The sequence below is a fragment of the Quercus lobata genome, chromosome 8, assembly GCF_001633185.2.
Source record: "Quercus lobata isolate SW786 chromosome 8, ValleyOak3.0 Primary Assembly, whole genome shotgun sequence".
NCBI classification, from domain to species: domain Eukaryota; kingdom Viridiplantae; phylum Streptophyta; class Magnoliopsida; order Fagales; family Fagaceae; genus Quercus; species Quercus lobata.
In genome coordinates, this window is record NC_044911.1 from 17,589,480 (window position 1) to 17,612,279 (window position 22,800).

Genomic DNA, 22,800 nt, shown 5'->3' on the forward strand with positions numbered 1-22,800 from the left:
AAACGGGAGGAATTTCTCTCCTTTTGGTATTACATTATGTTCTACCTGGAATAGAATTTAGTTTCAGGCGTTTCGGTCTATTTTGGGTAATTTCAACCGGTATGAATTTTGGCAAATTTTTTTTCCCTTTTCCTTTTTCCCTTCTTGAACCTAACTACTTTGTCTTCTTGCTGGGTCTAAACACAAAGCCACACTGTTTCCCCTTCAACTGGATCTAAACTAAAGCCATTGTTTCTCCTTTAGCTTCATCTTTGAACCACTGCCTCTCTGTCGTTGAAATTTCCTTTGCTAGAGGATTGTTGGGCTCTTGCCAATGCTTGCTTGGTGTGAGGAAGCATTAAAATAGATGAAAGTTTGATTCTTCTTAAACTAAAAATTGAGAGAATGCATTAAAAAAATTAATAATAATAATAATAAATAAAAAATAAAAAAACCGGAGTAGTATATGAAGGAAAAAGGAGGAGATCTTTTTTGATGATAAGGAAAGAATAAATGAATGGAAAAATAATGGGTTCTAGTTAGCTCAACTGGTAAAGTCTCTGATAGTTGTATAAAAGATCTGGGGTTCAATCCCTGCCTACACCAAAAAACTGATTGGTGTCTTAGTTTGAAAATAAAGAGCTATTATCAGGAGCAGATGCTATAGGTTGAAACTCTCTCAAAAAAAATATGAATGGAAAAATACGTGTCAAGTAGTGAAGAGAGTAGGAAACTTCTAGGAAGCTTCAAGTTAAGAAAACAATTAATGTTTTGATAACTTTTTTCATTTCCTATAAAAGTGGTGTCAAAACTTTCTTAAAATGGATTGTTAACCATTGCCTTAAGGGCACCCGTTAGCATGACCCTTTAAAAAAAATAATAAATTACTCTTTTAACCTATTTGTGTTTTTAAATTTCAATTTATTTAATTAAATAATAAGGCTATTTTTGAGACTTTAAGAATTTGTGTGAGAATATTTTAATACCTAAAATGATAAAATCCAAATAGTGAATCTTTTTATTAATAATATGGATTCTTAAAAAAAGAAGAAGTTATTATTCATTTAATTTTTAATTTCTCTTTTTTCTCTCACTGTCCCCACCCCATGTCAATTCTTTCTTTCTCTTCTTCTATCTTCGTAGTCACATGTTTTCCCTATGTTCAATTATTTCTCTAAGTCATATCAAGAAATGCTAGTGTCACAAAAAGTTTCACAATTTTTGTCACTACTCATCACATGGTGAGTTTTGAGTAGTAAAACAAAATTAGTAGATTCATGAAAGTCTACATCTTCACCACTCACAACTTATCACGCAGTGAATTGTAACAAAAATTATAACGTTTTGTATGGCACTAGCATTTTTTAGTCTTATCCTATCACCGCAAATCCCAATATTTCAACACCCCAATTCTCATCCCCACCATATATTCAAAAATATCTTTTTTTTCTTAATTCTCTATCTCTCTTCTCTTCTATTCAAAAGTTTGATGACTAAACCTTCTCTCATCTCAAAATTGGAGTTGACCAAAATTGGAGAGGCCTCCAACAATATTTTCAACTCCAACAATGGCGTTAGTTCCCTAACTCCTCTCTCTCTCTCTCTCTCTCTCTCTCTCTCTCTCTCTCTCCGATTTGGTTAGCTCTAGCTTCGCTGTGCATTTTTGTTTTAGACGAGTATGTTGTGTTTTGTACCGGCTGAATCTTGAATTTTGGCCAGAATTTAATGAAATGACCCAGAACGACCAAAACACACCGAAATAGGCCAAAATTATATCGAAGGTGGAACAAGGGGTGTACCATTCCGATTTGCATACTAATACAAAATACTTCGTCCATTTCAACCAGAACAAAACGAAATTCATAACATTGCTATATATTATACAACTATTCATGTTCACTTTTCATTATTCCAAAATGCTCTTTATTGTTAAAAAATAAAATTTAAATTATAAAAAAGAAAAAAAAAAAAAAAAAAAACACTCTTTACTAAAAGAGAACGAAAAAGTATAATTCACCATTCAGGTTCAACCCAAAATTTTCAAACTAAAATTGAGTTTGAAAATTGCGGTTTTGGACCATTTTTAGCACTGCACTTTGCGGTGTGGTTTAATTAAAACCATAACTGCACTGAATCTTATTTTTGCGGTCGCATGTATGATGCAGTGTAGTGCGGTTTAGAGTTTAGTCAAAATCATAACTGCACTGCACCTCATTTTCACTTTTCATTATTCCAAAACACTCTTTATTGTTAAAAAATAAAATTTTAATTTAACATTAAAAAAAAAAAAAAAAAAACTAAAACACTCTTTACTAAAAGAGAACGAAAAAGTATAATCCACCATTCACGTTCAACCCAAAATTTCCAAACTAAAATTGAGTTTGAAAATTGCAGTTTTGGACCATTTTTAGCACTACACTTTGCGCTGTGGTTTAGTTAAAACCATAACTGCACCAAATCTTATTTTTGCGGTCAAATGTGTGATGTAGTGTAGTGCAGTTTAGAGTTTAGTCAAAACCATAATTGTACCGCACCTCATTTTCACTTTTCATTATTCCAAAACGCTCTTTATTGTTAAAAAATAAAATTTTAATTTAAAATTAAAAAAAAAAAAAAAAACTAAAACACTCTTTACTAAAAGAGAACGAAAAGTATAATCCACCATTTACGTTCAACCCAAAATTTTCAAACTAAAATTGAGTTTGAAAATTGCGGTTTTGGACCATTTTTAGCACTACACTTTGCGCTGTGGTTTAGTTAAAACCATAACTGCACCAAATCTTATTTTTGCGGTCAAATGTGTGATGTAGTGTAGTGCAGTTTAGAGTTTAGTCAAAACCATAATTGTACCGCACCTCATTTTTGCAGTCACATGTGCGATACGGTGTATAAGATGCAGTTTGAACAATTTAAACCATTTTTAGCACTACACTTTGCGCTGTGGTTTAGTTAAAACCATAACTGCACCAAATCTTATTTTTGCGGTCAAATGTGTGATGTAGTGTAGTGCAGTTTAGAGTTTAGTCAAAACCATAATTGTACCGCACCTCATTTTTGCAGTCACATGTGCGATACGGTGTATAAGATGCAGTTTGAACAATTTAAAGCTGGTATATTTTTCAAATTTTGAGCTTTTCCTACCCAACCCAAAACTAATTTTTCTCTTTGTTTTGGGCCAAGTTTTAAACTATTGAGTTAGTTTAATTTATTTTGGGTTGACTTTCCTAGTGCTAGGGTTATCAAACCTTTTTTTTTTTAAAACTAGGGTTATTAAACTATTAATAATATATTTAATATTAAAAAAAAATAAATATATTTATATAGAGAGTGTGCGATACGGTGCGGTTTGTGTGGTTTTCTTATTATAAAACCGTAAACCGCATTACACCATGCAATGCGATGCACTGTTACTTGCGGTGTGGGGTGGTTATGCCATATCAAATTCAAACTACCTTTTTTCAGGGAAGCATATAAAAATTCCAAGGAAGAGGACATGGGAAGATGCTTATGCTTTACGTATGTTCATGATTTAGAACCAGAACCTTTGGATCCCAACAACATACACCAACAATTTGAGATTCAACCGTATGGAAGAGGAACATTTGGACCTAGTGGTTTTGTTGCCAAATCAATAACACCAGATGGGATAGCTTCAAATTTCCTTAGAAAAAAAAGGGTGGAAAGTGCATACCTCAACTCCTCGTAATTTCCAGTTAGGTTGTGCACTAGGCGTAGACATTGCCCTTCGTGCTCGCTTTCCAAAATTCAACTTCCCACTATCATATACGAGCTCTCAAACAATAGTAGTAGGGAAGTGGTATTCTCTTTTCATGTTTATTAGGTGTTAGAAATACTGAATGATTGTATTGTATTTCTCAAGTCATAGAATATACATGAGTGCCTTTTATATAGAAGGCAAGGTGTGTAGTACAGTAAGTGTGTTATACAAGTAAACAAGGTGGGCCTAAAGCCCACATACGCTAATACACGTTAACAGCCCCCCTCAAACTCAAGGTGGATGTGAGACCAACTTGAGGTTGTCAACCAAAGTATGAAGACATCCCTTAAGATGTGACTTGGTGAAGATATCTGCAAGTTGATCTTTAGAGGAGACTGAGATCAGCTTGAGAGCACCATGGACAAGATGATAACGGATAAAATGACAATCGATCTCGATGTGTTTAGTTCGTTCATGGAAGACATCATTGTGAACAATATGAATGGCACTCTGGTTGTCACAATAAAGAGGAGTGGCAGAGGATGTGGACACACCTAAGTCTTTGAGAAGCCATCATAGCCAAAGGAGCTCAGATGTGGTATCAGCAAGGGCACGATATTCTGCTTCAGTATTAGAGCGGGCCATATGAGTTTATTTCTTGCTTCGCCAAGAGATCAAGGAAGAACCAAGAAGAAAGCAATAACCAGTGGTGGACCTGTGATTAGTGGGATCTCCTGTCTAATCAGCATCAGAAAATGCACGGAAAATAAGAGAAGACTGAGCAGAGTAGAAAAAGCCATGGAAGAGAGTGCCCTTTAGGTATCGAAGAATGCGCAGAACAGCAGCATAGTGAGTCGATCATGGAGTAGATAGATACTGGCTCACCTGGTAAACGACATAGGAAATGTCTGGACGAGTGACAGTGAAATAAACTAGGCTGCCAACCAAGCATTTGTAAAGAGAGGGATTAGGCAATGGTTTCCCTCCTGTGGAAGTCAGATGTGCATTAAGTTCAACTGAAGTGTTAACAGTCTTACTATCGCTGAGTCCAACTCGAGACAATAGTAATACTTGGCTTGAGTAATATAAAGTCCATCTGTAGAATGAGTGATTTCAAGACCCAAGAAGTAGCTGAGATGTCCAAGATCTTTCACCTCAAATTGCTGACTGAGAAAATTCTTGAGTTCTTGAATGCCAATAAGGTCATCACCAATTATGATCTTATCATCCACATACAGGAGAAGTAAAATAGTGCCTTTGTTAGTGCGACAAAGAAATAAGGCAAAATCATAATAACTGGCCATGTAACCCAAGTGAGAGATGGTAGAGCTGAATTTGGCAAACCAAGCTCGTAGAGCTTGTTTAAGGCCATAAAATGCACGTCGAAGGTGACAAACCTTGTTTGATTCAACAGAGAGACCAGGAGGAGGTTGCATGTAAACTTCTTCACTTAAATCTCCATTAAGGAATGCATTTTTGACATTCATCTGAAAAAGGTCTCATTTACTGGCAGCAGCAATAGCTAAGAGGGCACGAACAGATGAGATACGAGCAATCAGAGCAAAAGTCTCTTCATAATCAATCTCATACTCCTGTGTAAAACCTTTTGCAAAAAGACGAGTTTTGTAGCGCTCAATGGACCCATTAGAGCAAGTCTTAATCTTGTAGATCCACTTATAACCAACCACAGATTTCCTAAGAGGGAGAGTCACCAAGTCCCAAGTATGATTTTTAGATAATGCATCAAGCTCCTCTTTCATTACAATCTGCCATAAAGGGTTAGTGGAAGCCTCAAGATAGGTGTAAGGCTCGTGCAGTGTAGCAAAAGCAGTGTAACAATGATAGTCAAGAAAATGTGCAGGAATGAATCTTACCCGAGTTGAGTGACGAGGTGGAATATCTTATGTATGATCTTCAGGCTGAGCAGAAGCAGGGGACCCAAGCTCAGGGTTAGGCAGCTCGTCTTTAACTTCTTCATCTTCCACCTGTTCATTAAAGGGTGAACTAGGAAAGGGATCAAGGATATCCGGTGGTTGGACAGAGAAGTCTACAGGAGAATCAAGAGCAACTACAGGAGGATCAAGAGCAGGTACAGGAGGAATATATGCCTCATCTGGAAAAAGATCTAAAATAGAGGAGGAAGATAGGGAGGCACGGAATTGAGAGAGCTCGACAAGAAGCCAAGTTCCCAAAAGATAACATTGCGAGAAATATGAAGATGATGAGAGACAAGATCATAACACCGATACCCCTTTTGAGTTTCGCCATAACCAAGTAAACAACAAAACCTTGACCGAGGCTCAAGTTTGTTATGCTCATGTGGCTGAAGAAGAACGAAACAAGCAGAATCGAAGGAGCGAAGGTGGTGATAGTCTGGAGGTAACCCAAAAAGGCGCTCATATGGAGTTTGATTTTGAATAACAGAACTCGGAATGCGATTAATAATATGAACAGCATGAAGAGCAACTTCGCCCCAAAAAGGGGCAGGAACTTTGGCAGAGAGAAGGAGAGCACGAACAGTGTCAAGAATATGAGGAAGTTTTCATTCGGCTCTACCATTTTGTTGAGAGGTACCTGGACAAGTTAGTTGATGAACAGTGCCATAGGAATGCAAAATAGCTTGGAAAGCATATTGAGTGTATTCAAGAGCATTATTAGATCGAAAAATTTTAATGCGTTTGGAAAACTAAGTTTTAACCATTTTTACAAAATTAGAATATACTTGCAATAATTCATAATGATGTTTCATATTGAAAATTTAGCTATAGCGAGAGTAATCATCAACAAAGACAACAAAATATCGAGACCCACCAATACTAGAGACAGAGGAAGACCCCCAAACATCAGAATGAATAAGGTCAAAGCTATCAGTGGATATTGATTCACTAGTATTGAAAGGCAAAGTTGGTTGTTTTCCTAACTGGCACGAAACACAATCAAAATTTTTTGTAGACACTGAACCTAACAAACCTCTAGAAACTAACTGTTGTACCCGAGAGGAAGATGCGTGACCAAGTCAAGCATGCCAAAGAGCAAGGGAAAGATTTGAAGAAACTGTAGTAGCTGCAGCAACAGAAACAGGAGCAACAAGTGGAAGACGAAAGTTGTCCACGAGAAACATACACCAAACTCTAGGACCGGTCCCAAGCTCCTGTCATGTCCTCGAATCCTGCACAATACACCCAGAATAATCAAATATAATGCAATAACCCAACTCAGCTAATTGTCCCACAGAAAATAAATTGTAAGAAAGATCAGGAACATTAAAGACCCCAAGAACCAAAAGGTTGAAGATCGAAACAGAACCTATATTATGACCAGACATTGTGGAACCATTTGCTGTGCGAATATTAAAAGGGTGTGGTGTAGGTTTGAGTTCAAAAAATAAGGACGAGTGAGGTGTCATGTGATTGCAACAAGCGGAATCCATAAGCCAAGAGGAAGGAGACATACCAGATAAAGTTGAGAGAGAAGAGGAATAAGATGCATTACCAATCATACGAATGACATTGGTGATGATGTTTTTAAGGTCATCTGTGGACATGGTGAAAGTGTGTTCTAAAGACTTAGACTGTGTAGAGACGGGAGCCATTGGTTGGACACTCTCAGTGTTAGCAACAGTAACAACAGAAATTGACACAGCTGATTTGTTGCGATGATAGCAAGTCTCAATATTGTGGCCAAAACATTTGCAAAAATTGCAAAAACATTTGTTGGATTCTCAGCGACGATTATTGCAACAAGAAGAACACCTGTCCTTATTCTTCATTTAAAAGCAAAATATGCAAAAATGGACTGCAAAAATAAAATCTACGTGAAAAACTGGGCAAGGAGCACTTGGATTGCAAAAAGTCAACTCTGAGAAAAAGTCAATGGTTAACAGCCAAAGTCAAAGTCAACGGTCAACTACTATGATGACGTCAACAAGATGACGTAAGCTGAAGACCTCAGCTAGGGTTGACGTGGATGCTGACGTGTAATGATGACGTCAGCAATGACATCAGCAAGTGCACAACAGCACGTGGAGCGCGTGAGGCGCGTGAGTCAATCCTCGCCAGAGCTTTGGTCAACGCATGAGAGCGTGTGGGTAGTCCGATGAGGCCGATTCTTCTTCGGTGATGTAGATCGGAGAAAGACAATTCCAATGACGGCGGCGGTAAGTTGATCGGAGCAATACTGATGGCGCGTGAGGCGCGTGGAAAAGCTGTCGAATCTTTGATTGGCACGTGGCAGCGCGTGGATGATCAATTGATGATGATTCCAGCGGCTTTGTGCAGATCGGTTGAAGATCTACCCGATGATATGTCTTATGTCTTAATCAGAGATCCAGTGTGGAAGATCCGACGGAGGCAGCTATCTTGGTGGCGGTGATCGAGCTTCTGGCAGTGAAGATTCAACCTTTGCACCTCTGACGGCGGTGGAGCAGTTAGGAGAGGGCACGAAAAAGGTTTACTAACCGATAAAGTCGAGGCAGCGGAAAATACCAACAAAGACAGGACTGCAAGACATAAGAAAGTTAGAGCAATGGCTTTGATACCATGTTAGAAATACTGAATGATTGTATTGTATTTCTCAAGTCATAGAATATACATGAGTGCCTTTTATATAGAAGGCAAGGTGTGTAGTACAATAAGTGTGCTATACAAGTAAACAAGGTGGGCCTAAAGCCCACATACCCTAATACACGTTAACATTAGGGATGGAACATTGAACAATGAAATGAGTACATTAATGTATTACGAGATGAAACTTGAACAAAAATGGGAACAAATATTTGCATATGAAAAAAATTAGAATCAAGGCAATGTTGTAGTTGTGGATGTTGTTCTTCCAAGAGAAGTGATTTCGATTGCTGGGAGAGAAGTTGTGGATGTAAATGTAGCCAATGGAGTGATGTGGTTTAAGAGTTTTAATAGAGAAGGACGAGAAATAAGAGTGGGACTAAACTTGGAAGTCATTGAGAGAATGAAATGGGAGCAAGAAAGGGTTGGATGGGTTGGGGGGAATGATAGACAAGTGAGCTTGAAAAGAGTAGAGGAATTTGAAGGGACAGATCAATGGAGCAAATTTGGTTGTTATATTTTGGTAGAAAGGTTTGTGCTAAAACGAATGGACTGAAGCCTAGTATTAACTTATGATTTCAACCACATTGACAAGATTCGGAGCAAATGGGAATGATTCTTTATATCTTATATATAACACATTGTAATATTAATATAATGTTTTGTATGTCTGTACGTGTGATTATACATGCATGTAGTACATGTGTTTGAGCTCAGCTGAATTGTATTCCAATTTTGCTTACTTTTCATTCACATATTTAATATACTGTATGTTGGTTTAACCATTAAATTCTGGACTCTCTCTCTCTCTCTCTCTCTCTCTCTCTCTCTCTTTTCATTTGCTTTTACTTATTTACTTATATGACTCTTTTTCTTTTTTTCTTTTTTTGTTGAAAATATTAAGTATTTTAATACACACACAAGGAGAGAGAAAAAAAAGTCTTAAACAAATTAACAGTAGTATATATCTAAAACGGTCCCACTCTTAAATACACATCACACTTATATGACTTAGTAGTCTCATATTTCTCAAAAAAAATAATTCAAGTGATGGGATTTATAGTTTTTTTTTTTAACCGATAGGATTTATAGTATATACTACTTATGAGATTAATGAGATTGATATTTAAATATTTCATTTTAGATTGTAGTGATTTAACCCATTATCAGGCCACCACCTGATAGCATGTTGCCACCGGGCAATGGAAGCTAAAATTGCTTTAAAGCCCATGACTATTTATAGTGATGCAATTCTACTTTAAACCAGGGGCGGCTTGATGCATTTGGGGGCCTAAGGCGAAAATTGATCATCTTATTTAGATGCAAAATTACTACTAATTAACATGAACTACATAGAATTTTTTTTTTTTTTTTTTTGAATTTTTAAGACAAAAAAAATTTGACAAAATTTTTCATACTTGTTGATGTGGTAGATTGATAGTGGTATGTAAAACAGTGGTGTTAGTGGTAGATTTAGATGAAAACTAGTAAAAGTTTGCTAATTAAACTCTTATTATTATTCTTTTTTTTTTAGAAGTGCAACATTCACAATATTTTTTACAACAAATCCTAGATTTTAAACTGTTTTTTGTTTTTTATTTGAAAATATCACTATAATTATTTTTTTTCCATCAACAATAGGCTGTAATAACTTGCTACTTAGCATTAGTTGTAAAAGTGTTGTGAAAAATATTGTGGACGACGTTGCATTTTTCTCTATTTTTTTATTTGTTTTTCATATAATAAAAAAATTATTTTATTTATTGATTATAAATAATCCTATTGGTTAAAATTTAGGGGTCTTTTTTTTACTTGGGGCCTTAGGCGGTTGCATTTTTTGCTCCACCATAGAGCCGGCCCTGCTTTAAACGGATGAAAAAGGGTCAGCTTGCTTCAAGGGAATTTTTCCTTCAAAGAGCAAAAAATAAGCCACAAGCAAGAGCCAGGGATTCAGGTTAGGGGACATGATTAAAAGACAAGGTTAAAGTAAAACTAATTTGAAAAATTAATTGATATTAATAACAAAGTAAATAAACAACTATATGCAAATGCAATTGTCATACACAATTAAAATTTGGGTTTGTATAAAAAAAAACTTGGGTTTGAGGCTAAAAATGTTGGTAAGGAAAGAAAAAATTGTTATATAAAATGGAGGTGCTATAAATAGTTCTAGACCACAAATTATTTCACAATTTTTTTTTATCAAAACTCTGACATGGCAAACTGTGAATGGTTAACCAATACTAACACTTAAACCCACAATTTTTGCTTCAACAATTACACTCTGCCACATGACAATTATGATAAAAAATTGTGAAAATTTTGTGGTGCTTGACTTTTTTCGAGGTGCTATTTTTTTTTGTTCATAATTCTATTTGGCAAAATAATGGATCCCACCTTATAATAATATTATAATAAAATAAAACCACTTGTATAAGGATTTATTTAATTTCTCAATACTCTGCTATACAGAATATACATGGATTACTCTTTTAATTACTGACAACCAACTACTAAACCAAACAGGGAACTAAAAATAAATAAAAGGTATACATTGGAGAATTTGAATTAGAGCCATATCAATGGACGGTATGGACCATGCCAGATACAATTCTTTAAGGTTAAAATGCAAAACTGATCCTAAGTTCTTTAACTTTACTTTCGTTTATTTCAATCCTCTAAGTTTCAAATTTATTCAATTAAGGCATTTCCGTTAACTTTTATTAAAATTTTTTGAAAAAAAAAATCTGAAAAATACTTATCAATCATTAATTGAATTTTTTTAATTTAAAAAAATTTGAAGAAAAATTTATAAAATTGAAAAATTAACCACAACATATAACAAAAGTTGATGGAAAATGCTTAATTGAATAAACTTGAAAGTTAGAGGACTGAAATAAACAAAAGCGAAGTTAGAGGACTGAAATGAAATCTGAATAAACTTAGAGGATCAATTTTGCATTTTACCCATTCTTTACACAAAAAGTCCAAGATGGCTGCTAGAGCCAAGATGTTTGCTGCATATCAAGATGTTTGCTGCATATAAATCAAGTATCCATAACAGTACCAAAATGAACTTTCCTTTCGACATTTTTTGTCTAGGCTGGGTGCATGCATGTAGGTTTAGCCAACCTCAAGCTTTTTCTTGAATTTGGGTTCATGTAGCAAGCCTACTCTCCATACAACTTCATTAAGAAAGGCTGTGGCAGATTTGGGGTTATCCTTGTTTTTTCCCTGAGAGATGCTATGTCCACAACATATTTACAACATTTTCACAACAAATTACAGGTGGTTAGTTGTTATTGGTTCAATTTGAACCTAACACTAAGATTACTTTTTTGTCCCAACAATAATAACTAGTAATAACCTATTACTTAGGATTTGTTATAAAAATGTTGCGAAAATGTTGTGGACATATCATTTCTTTTTTTTTCATTGTTCTATCTAATGTTTTATTTACTCATTGTTTTATAGAGAAATGTTATATTCACAACATTTTCACAATAAATTCTAAGTGACAGGTTGTTACAAGTTGTTATTGGTGTGGCAAAAAAGTAATTTTACTATAGGTTCAAATTAAAACTACTAACAATTAATCATCTATGATTTGTTGTGAAAATATCGTGAAAATATCATGAACATTGTACTTCTATGGTTTATATGGATTAATATGGTCATTTTAAGTATATGAATGTTAGCCTCTATTTTCTCTCTTTGTTTTTGGGCCCATAATAGGATGGACGAATATTTTGGGCCCAAGAGGAAGTTCTTACTCTTACCCTGTATAAAGTAGTAATTGGTCCATTAAATTACTCTCACTCCATCTCTCTTCATCCTATACTAGGGTAGATAGCAGTTCTCCTCCCACACACACAAGCCAGTCTCTCTTCTTGCAGCCATGGTCAATTGATAAAACAGGGGATCTTTCTCAAGATTTTACATGGGGTGCTCATCATCATACCGTGGAGGTATGTGACTTCTTTACAATAACATCTTTTTTTTTTTGAGGGAATTACAATAACATCTTACAATAACATCTTAGAGTGCGTTTGGATTGGGCGTTTTCGCCCAATCCTGCGTCTGCGTTTTTCATATTTTTTTTTTTTTTTTTTTTTTGAGGGAATTACAATAACATCTTACAATAACATCTTAGAGTGCGTTTGGATTGGGCGTTTTCGCCCAATCCTGCGTCTGCGTTTTTCATTTATTGCGTATTTATTTTTTTTTTTTTCACGCGTTTTGGGTTTGCGGCTACTGTTCATGCACTGTTCAATGAACAGTAGCCGCAAACTTTGACTTTTCAAATTTTTTTGGACCAATCACAGCACATCGTGTACTGTTCACGGACCCACAAATTTCACTTTTCAGCAACTTTTTCATTAAAAATGGGTCCCACGATACTATTCACACATTTAAAAATTATTTCGCTACAGTGTTTTTCAGTTTTCAGTTTCAGTTTTCAGTTTTCAGCTGTATCCAAACGGACCCTTAATATGCTGTGATTCAGAAAGTGTATTTGGGTAATTTCCAACACCTAATACATAAAACCTTCCCCAAGTAAAGGAAGTACATAGCTTATACAAACTTTTAGCCCAACCCAAAGCTATACTTTGCCAAGCAAAGTGAATCCACAAACCATACAGATTTTGAATATTGACATCAAAAATCAAAATCATCAAAGTGAATCCACAAACCATACAGCTTTTGAATATTGACATCAAAAATCAAAATCATCATGATTTGGTTTTGGTGAAGTTAACAAAGCCGTATAGAGCCGGAGTCTATCTTCCCCCATTGAAGAACACCGAGACAACGGCCTTCGAGGCCTTATGAATGACAAAGAGGTTAGGGTTAACCGGTGCTTATACCTCCTCCAAGCCAATTGAATTGCCACTGCTGCCCAAGTTCTCCATCCAGGTGAATAATATCTAGCACTCCTCTTAACCTTCTCATTCACAAATGTGTACCGAAAATGTTGCGTAACATATTTCACATCATCGGCTTCGAGGCCAAATGCTTCAGTAGTTTCAAGAGTGACTAATGTTGATGAAGATGGTGGTAGTCTTTCAATAAAGGGTCTTCTTAGGCACCATGAAAGAAGCTCATCCCCACTGAAGTTTCCAGGGCCTAACATACAGCAACTTTTAAGCCCATCTCTAAGCACTTGACTGCTTTGTAAGTGACCCCTTACTACAAATAGCATTCTTTGAACTGGGTCACCCTCTCTTGTTATCTACAAGAAACTTAAAAGAGTTAGCTATCTTATCTTATCTACAACAATGTTCCAAGTGAACCCAACTTTAAGCTTCCAATTCTTGTTTTAATTAATTTTTGTACATTTTAGTATATAAATATTGATATGCAAAACTTTAAAATGAATTTGGAAATTACTGTTTCTCCCTTGGTGAATATGAGGGACTTCACGCGGTCACAAATGTTCTCTAGGACCAGATCATCCATGTGCTGGAACAATGGCACCTGAAACACAATCAAGGAATTTATCACTTTTGCTCTTTAGCACATTTAAACCATTACCTTTATATTTTCTTTACTCTTCTTCTTCTTCCTTTTATTTTTTATTTTTAATGCATAAGGACCAAGATTCTGTTAGTTTTGCTAACGGCTCATTTTAGTTCGGCCTTATTGTGCCACACCCCACTGGTACACTAGAACGGCAAGAAATGTAACGCAAACCTGGGCTTGACGCAACCTGACCTTGAGATCGAGAAGGGTTTTTTCAGTCCAATCTGGCCTTGTTGTGTTGAAAAATTCTCAGCCCAACCCACATGGATCAAGTTGGGTCAGTAGGTTGCACATACATATTTTATGGCTTATAAACAATTTTGACTTTATAAATTCTTTAAAAACATTTTTAATAAAATTATTATAATTTATATAATATGCTTAAATTATATGTGAATTTATTGAACTCATTTAAGATTTGAAATGGATGAATGCTTCTCAATTCTCAATGACATGATAAAAGATTAATTGATCATATAAACAAATAGAATAAATTTATATGATTTTATATTTATCCTTGCCATGTCCCAAAATATTTTTCAGAGATACTTCTTGATTTTAAATCCAAAAGAAGAGTGATTTATAAAAAACTTAACTCATCTTAATTATCATGTAGTAGAATTTTATGTTGTGTTTGGAAGGGAAGGAAGAGGAGGGGAGGGATTGTTTTTCTGTTGTTTGATTGGTTGGAGAAAAGAGAAAACAAAGCAAATAATATACACCGGGCCCACCTTTTCTAATCCACCTACATTGGACAGAAATGGAGAGAAAGGTGTTATGGGAAGATTAACCGCATTTTTTGACTTTTTATTACTTTTAAAATTACAATTTTGCCTATGAGCCTTTTACTCACTTGTCCACTTAATTAGGGTATAAAAGTATTTTTTTTTTAAAAAACATTTTTCTTCTTCTTCTTTTTTTTTCCCTTTTTTTTTTTTTTTCCTGTTTTTTTTCTTACCCTCCTTACTTCCAAACATATATAAAGTAAACATTTTCTTTTTCCTTTCTTTATCATTTCTTTTTTCTCTTAATCCTTTATTTTCTTTTCTCTTCCTCCATTTGCAACCAAACACAGTGATAATGTGGCACATTTGTTCCTAATAATTGAAGGAAAAGAAAAAGTGGCTCATTTATCTATAAAGATTATTTTAAAATTATTTTATATTTTCAACCTAATACTATTTTACACTTATACTTCTAAAAATATCACACTCCTTTAATAACTTTATATTCTAAAAAGTGGTTCATTTATCTATAAAGATAATTTTACAATTATTTTATATTTTCAACCGTGAGACTCGTTTTAATACTATTTTACACTTATTCTTCTAAAAATATCACACTTCTTTAAGAACTTAATATTTTAAAAAGTGGCTCATTTATCTATAAAGATAATTTTAAAATTATTTTATATTTTCAACCGTGAGACTTGTTTTAGTACTATTTTACACTTATTCTTCTAAAAATATCACTCCTTTAAGAACTTTAAAATTTTAATAGGGGAAATGCATTTTCACCTTTTTTTTATGTTTAGGATAGTTTACAATTCCTCATTTTATATTTGAAACCAACTAATTTCTCCTTCTATATTTGGAAAATAAGCAAATACCTCCAATTTGTTACTTTATCAGTTAAATCTAACGAAATTTTTTGAAGAAATTATTAGTTGAACACCATAAGGAAGAGAAAAAGTTGAAAATTGCACTGTTGTTTTTTTATATTGCATTTGTAATCATTGTAATTTCATTAGATTTAACTAAAAAAGTAACCGATTAAAGGTATTTGCACATTTCTCAAACATAAAAGGAAAAATTGGTTGATTTCAAAGATAAAGGGGGGATATTGTGAACTACGTCAAACATAGAGAGAGAAAAATGTTTTTCCCCATTTTAATATAATATAATTGCTAGCTTTTGTGTAGTGAACTCCTTAAAGAACTTCAAAATTTAATGTATGTGCTAGATTTTGTGTGTTCCAAAAATGTTTTAGTTCAATTTTGGTTTAACTTTTGTGTAAGCTAATATTAGGCTAGGTTGGTTTAATATAGAATGCAATTATTATTATGATTTTTGGAATTTTTCTCAAGAAATATTAGCAACACAAAAGTAGACTGAAAACTCAATTGAAATATTTTGGTGTTGGAAATATTGATACGAAGTTACCTGTCTAACCAAGTCCAAGCACAAATGGTACTTGATGTCCCTCCTAAGGCCCTCAGGGAGGTTCCGAATCATCTCACATTCATCAACACCACGCATTGCCGCCCATCGCTGCCGCTCATAGTTACGCACTCGTTGCCTGAATCCCTGAGGCAAGCGCCTCTTCTTCATCCACCACTCTACATTCCTCATTTTCAATTGCATTGCTTGCTTCTTTGACGTAGTTGCGTGCAGAAACACCTGCATACATAGCCATACATATAAGATTGTGCCGATGGTTATCAATTATCATCATAATCATCATAACCAAATAACTAGGTGCTGATCGCTGCAGTGTGCTTCAACTCAATGGGTAAATAGTGAACTAACATTTCCCATTTTTACTCATAAATAATCATCTTTATTCCCCATTGACACATAAATTTAAAGTCAGCAAGTCATCAATTTTTCCGACACCATGTTTATATATTAGCTAATTCAATTAGGAAGTTGTAAAAAGTCTGGTGAATCAATGGTATTATTCGATTTTTTCATAAAAAAAAACTTAACTTTGAACTTTGAATCCCCCATCTCCTATTTATCATAAGGATAGAAAAAAAAAAGGTCTTATAATGTTATGATAAGATGCCCTTCTTTTCAATGAATATGATAGGATTTAAACAATATTTAAGCAATATTTCCTCTTCACAAATGATGACATAATTTCAATTTAGAAGAGGTTTCTTGATATCCCATAGATTCAATGGATCTTCAATTGTTGTAAAATCTATAAAAAAAATTAAAAAAAAAAAAAAAACGTTATTTAAATGATGTTCTAAGCTCACAATTCTATATAAATTATTTATATATATATATATTTTTTTTTTTTGAACTGAGTTATATTTGGTATACTTTTTTGTTAATCCAATTAATAACTTCTTAATAGTTTGGAAATCTTCACACTGGATTACAAGTCTGCTGTACTCCTAACACAAACATTAAATTTTGTATCTCATAAAAAAAAATCAAATTTTGTATTAATTAATGTTATTTATTACTCAATCTATAAGCTAATTTTTTGTCAACAATATTAAAAAAAATTAATATTTAATATTTTGTAGCTAATTTTTTGTCAACAATATTAAAAAAATTAATATTTAATATTTTGTAAATGAGACAGTTATTGATGTGATTATTATGGTATTTTACAAATAAAGAGGACATAAAAAAAATAATTGATCTTCAAAATATCACGTGCAATAGAATTTTTTTTCAGACCAAGACACCAATCAGTTTTTGGTGTAGGCGGGAATTGAACCTCAAATCTTTTATACAACCATCAGAGACTTTACCAGTTACAATAGAATTTAACTAGATGATGCAACATCAATATAAAAACTATATAAAACTTACTGTGTAGTTAAACTTTCACATTACCTTGATATTTCCAATCAACATAGTCACCAAAAGGAGTCCACTAGTTAGAACGATGATATTGAAGACAACTTCTGACCATTCTGTAGTGCTCTCTAAGTTGCCAAAGGTGCTGCTCATAACGAAAAAAATTATTTTAATGATTTCAAAGGTTGATTTAGTTTACCATAATAAAAATTTTCAACAAATAAATAAAATAAAATAAAGAAATGCTTTGAAAAAATAAGCATTCTTGAAACAAGTTAATGTCTATCCTAAATTTGTGTCCACGTATGAAAAGCCACGCACATAAGCCAAAAACACACAGATGATTTGAGAGGCTAAAAAGCAATGCGAATAAGCCAAACCTCTAGGGTATAAAGTCATGATGATACCACTATTTCAAGGAATGCTTGAAATAATCGATTATGCCCCATTTTTTGTCATGAAGTACATAAAACGTGAAATTATTATATTCATAAAGAAATGAAATTGATAACAAGCTCCATCTTCACAAGCAAATCGTGAATGAAAATAAATTTAAAAAAGAAAAAGAAAGGACACTATCACCTAGTAGTAAAGAAGGGGGCAAAAGAATAGTACCTAAGAGTCATTAGGCCCCAAAAGATAGGAAAAAGTATCTTCTCCAAGCGGCTATCGTTTGTAACGAGTTGAACTGTCCATTGATAAGCTCCATAATCATAATTCTGGGAGTTTTCTAAGCATGTAGACCTTGCTTGTTTGTTCTCTGCCCAAGCCACCGTAGCTCTATCGCTCACCATGCGTGTTGTTCCATAATATATAGGTTCTCTACAAGATAGTATTCTCAAACCACAACTGTTTGTTGCTCTGCATTGATGTTTCAGACACTTTGCTGCTCTTTGGATTCCCAACAAGTACCAACATGCTCCTGCAGCCTGACACATATGGTTGAAGAACTTGAGCTTGAGAGATCAACTTCTAATATTTAAAAATAACTAAATTAATTCTCTGGGAATGAGTTTGATATAAGAAGTGGATATTCCAAAATTATAATATTTTCATAAAAAAAAAAAAAAGCAATTTTTAAAAAAAAAAAAAAAATTTGATATAAACTTTATGATTTGAACCCATGAATTTATTCCATAATAGTTCAACATGGTTCAAGATTATCAAAAAAAGAAAAAGGTGCTACATCATGTTTCCTATGTTGAATTGTTACCTAAATTAAGAGTAATGGACCACAATGATAAGACTAAATCCTAAATTTCTCAACATATACAGTTACACACACATGCAGATTCTTAGTAAGACATTGAATTTTTTTGCTAAGGCCATTGGACTCTAGTTCCTATTTTCAAGAGTTCAACAGAGAATAATTGCAAAATGACAATTGAATTTCATATATTAAACTTTTCTAGTGATTTTCGTTTTCTTTTTCTTTTAAAGATAAGTAGACTATAGAGGAGGGAGATGTGAGGTTCATACTATAAACATAAAACATTACAAAAAATGCATAACGGATGATTTTTATTTTTTTTAAATATAGGTGAATAGTACAGAAGGAAGATGTGAAATTCATAGTAAATAGACATAAAACAATATAAAAGATACATAACGGATGAGTTTTTAAACAGTTTGATGAACCCCTCTATAAATAAATATTTATTAGCCTTTCCATCAACCTTTTGGTCCTTTTCGAATCAATACAAGACAATCTGGCACGGTTGCTTAGGATAGAAGGCACACAATATTATTTGACTATTTTGTTTAATTAACGCAATTTGTTTAATAGGCAAGTCATAGCAAAGGGGAAACTGTTTCCCTTCACATGCTTCATTGTCCATCCCAATTGTACTTTTACCCATTGAGAATCATTTATTTTGTGTCACTTTTCTTAGTGTCTTGTTTATCTTTTTTTTACCTTTTTGTCGGTTGAATTGGCCTCTTCTTGTTTCTAGCTATAAAGAAAAAATTGAAGCCTTATAAACAACAAATTTCACAATTATATATTTATATTTATTTATTTTAAGGTAAAGATATCAATGTAATGTAAGTTAAAAAAAATTAAAAAATAAATAAAAATAAAGCAATGTTAAAGACACCATTTTTTTTTTTTTTTACAGTTTGTTAAGATAGAAAGTTATTATTGTATACTATCATTTTCATATGGATCCATTTACTAACATCATTTTTATTGTATATCAACCATAACTATTATCACAATAGTAAAAAAAATGTAAAAATTATTATGTTAAGTTTATTAAAGTAAATTCAAGTCTTACCTTTTGTGTTCTGATTAGTTTTTGTCCAATATTCATGTTTTTATTTGATAAAGTTTAGTAATAAGTTTATTAAAGTAAATTCAAGTCTTACCTTTTGTGTTCTGATTAGTTTTTGTCCAATATTCATGTTTTTATTTGATAAAGTTTAGTAAAAGTACAATTTTTTTTATATAATAATAAAAGTACAAAACTAATAAATGTGATATATTTTGTTAAAATTTCGAGGGAATGGGGGAATTTAAATGGATAAGAATATTCCCCTTAATCTTTAAGCAAAAGGCTAATCTAAATCTAATCAAAGACATGGTAGATATTCCGTAAAATCTAAGCGCCAAATTAAAAAGATTATAACTTTAACTAAAAGTAAGATACTGCACCTGAAAAGATCAACTTACATGCGAGGCTACAAAATACGCAATCAAGTTGAGGGCTATTCCCCACCAAACAGTTCCAAAAATATAGCCAGAGAGGTTTTGCATTCGACGCAAGAGACAGACTGAGTGGTAGATCTTTGGTAGATATTGGAACAGAAAGATGATTAAGAACACTGTCATCACGGTGGTAACGTCTCCTTTTTCCAGCAGAGAGGGAATCGCCACCCATAATACAAACTGCAATATTGTTCATTATTTTGTTAGAAGTATAAAGCATATTAATATGTTTGAATTATGGGGTTGAAAGGCAGTGTCTCAAAACCATTGAAGGAATTTATCGTCAAATCTCTCCCTATTTCTTCTACTTCTGCATCAACAAACACTACATATACATTTACTAGAAGTAAACACATACATATGCAGAAGAGCAAAATAATGAAGGACTAAGCATGTTATTAATTAGACTAAAAGTCTTCAATCTATACTTCATAGTATTTTTAAAGGAGATATTTAGGATTCAAATTAGTATTTAAGAGAATAATTTTAATTAACTTGAAGTTTACAATCTTCTCAAAAAAAAAAAAAAAAAAACTTGAAATTTACAGGACTTATTTATTCAGGATTAAATTTTATCTGTAAATATAGATCTTCTAGTAATTTCCTGATATTCAGTACAAATTCTTTAAGAGTTCGTCCATTGTTTTCTTCAATGCACGCAAGATCACAAAATACATTAATAATAATAAATAACTAGAGATAAATCATTTATGTTTAATTTTACAAATTGTGATTCATTTTTTGCTAATAATTTTATATAAAATGAGAAGGTGTATGAGTGATATTAAAAATAATTTCCTATTACAAAGGCCCGCGCTCAAAACCATTTCAAATCAAGTAATTTTAAAAATATTACAAATTTTATTATATAAATATAAAGGATCAACTTTCAAAAACACACTAAATAATTATATTATTTATTATATTTTGAGGTGGCAACAATAATATTTATTGTAATTAATGTTTTTTTTTTTTTTTGAAGGGGTAATTAATGTTATTTTATAAATTTTTATAATAAAAGTTGTAATTTTATCATTTTATTTTTCTATACACAACATTTAATCCTCACATATATTTATATACTTTCATATTTCCATTTTACCCTTGCTAAAAATGATTGAGGAAAAGACACAGACACATCACGTGTCTGACTGCACTGTAAGAGGGTTGTTCTGCATGGATAAAATAACTCATGTCACACACTTGTCATCCTCTCAAACACAAACACAGTCACTACCTTACAAAAAAAAAAAAAAAAAAAAAAAATGGTAAATGTGGTGGCAACTAAAAATCCTACTTGTAATGAAATTTATTTACTTATTTAGACAATAACGACGACAGTAATAATGACAACAACGACAACGATAGCAATTATATATTTTTATTATTGAACAAAGGGTGTACCTAACGAAATTCTCACCTGTGGTAGAGGAAGAATCACAAAGAGATCAAACAAAAATCCCTTCTTGCCTTTCAAGTAGTGGAGAGCCACAGAGCGAGCATTGGTGTCTCTAAGCCCAGTAGTTCCTTCCACAGCGAAGGACCGCTTGGCCATCTTGAGATGCAACCACATGTTCCACACGTGCAAAGCGTCAGTCATGCAGCGTAGCACGGTGACTGTGATGGCGAACCACCCATCTATGAAGAGGCACATGCACGTGTCGCTTATAGAGAGAGCGTAGAAGAAGAGAGGGTCTACGAAGAGGCCAGTGGCGCACACGAGGAGGAACACCCTGTTCCATTCTTGGACCCATTTGGCTCTTGGGTCCAATACTTGTCCCCATGACCACCTTCCCCTCCGGCGAGACCCGAACATGAAGTACATGTTTTCACAGGCACCACGAGAGCTTTCTTTTTCAATTTCATCGTCATCTTCATCATCCACTTCTTCTTCTTCTGATGCTAATTCTTCTTCTTCACTATTGCTGTTGTCATCATCGGTCATGTGGTGCATGTGTGAAGCATGTGAGATTTCTTGCTCACTAGCCATGGAGAGAGGGTGTTTGGTTGGTGAGAAAGAGAGAGAGAGAGAGGGAGGTGGTTTTTTTTTTTTTTTTTTTTTTTATAAGGGAAATAAAATATTGAGCAGAGATTTTTAGAGTAGTGTGGAATAGAACTAACTCACTAAGTACAAAAAAAGACTCAATAATTGGAGCAGAGAGATGGAACCCGGCGAAGATAGGAAGTACTAGTTAATGACAAAGTCTACTGAATGTACCAGATTGCCCTCCAATTTTGATCCAATCTGGCATTTTAATTTCCTACTACTTTATGATAAATTTATGGGTTGAACTTTAATGTCATTCTATATTCGAGAAGGTATTTACAGATATTTTTCATAAAATAATTCTAGGACACGGAAAATTATTAGATACTCCCAGAGTATCATAAATGCATAGTTTCTCCTCTCATATAAATGGTGGGTCTTACTATGAATTTAATTAATGGGACCCAACATTCATGTGAAAGGAAAGAGTACGCATTTATAGTATTCCGGAAGCATACAATAATTTCCCTTAGGACACCAATCTAACTGTACATGTAATTTACAATTTGCTGACCTATGTGATTGGGTTGGGGCATTTTTTTTCTCATTATTGTAAAATTGATTGTACTATTAAATTTGATTAAGCATGTCCGTACGCATACAGTTTGTCATATCCAAAATGTGGGAGCTAAAGGTTAAGAGAAATCTGATTAAGTTTGTTTGTACGCGTACGGTTTGTTATATCCACAACATTTTCACAATATTTTTACAACAAATCTTAAGTG

General features: G+C 33.4%; 1 protein-coding gene and 1 pseudogene across 1 annotated transcript; one reads left to right on the top strand and one right to left on the bottom strand.

Annotated features, from left to right (window-relative positions):
* The first annotated feature begins 3,373 nt into the window (after positions 1-3,373).
* Positions 3,374-8,875, top strand: LOC115956522 (annotated as a pseudogene).
* Positions 8,876-12,747: 3,872 nt separating this feature from the next.
* Positions 12,748-22,018, bottom strand: LOC115957360 (cyclic nucleotide-gated ion channel 4). The gene is made up of 7 exons (XM_031075585.1): positions 21,449-22,018; positions 19,993-20,208; positions 17,937-18,250; positions 17,358-17,466; positions 15,945-16,181; positions 13,651-13,737; positions 12,748-13,492 (listed from the first exon to the last, which is right to left on the bottom strand). The coding sequence occupies exons 1-7, from the start codon at positions 22,016-22,018 to the stop codon at positions 12,977-12,979; spliced, it is 2,049 nt and encodes a 682-aa protein (XP_030931445.1). The 3' UTR covers positions 12,748-12,976.
* Positions 22,019-22,800: the final 782 nt, after the last annotated feature.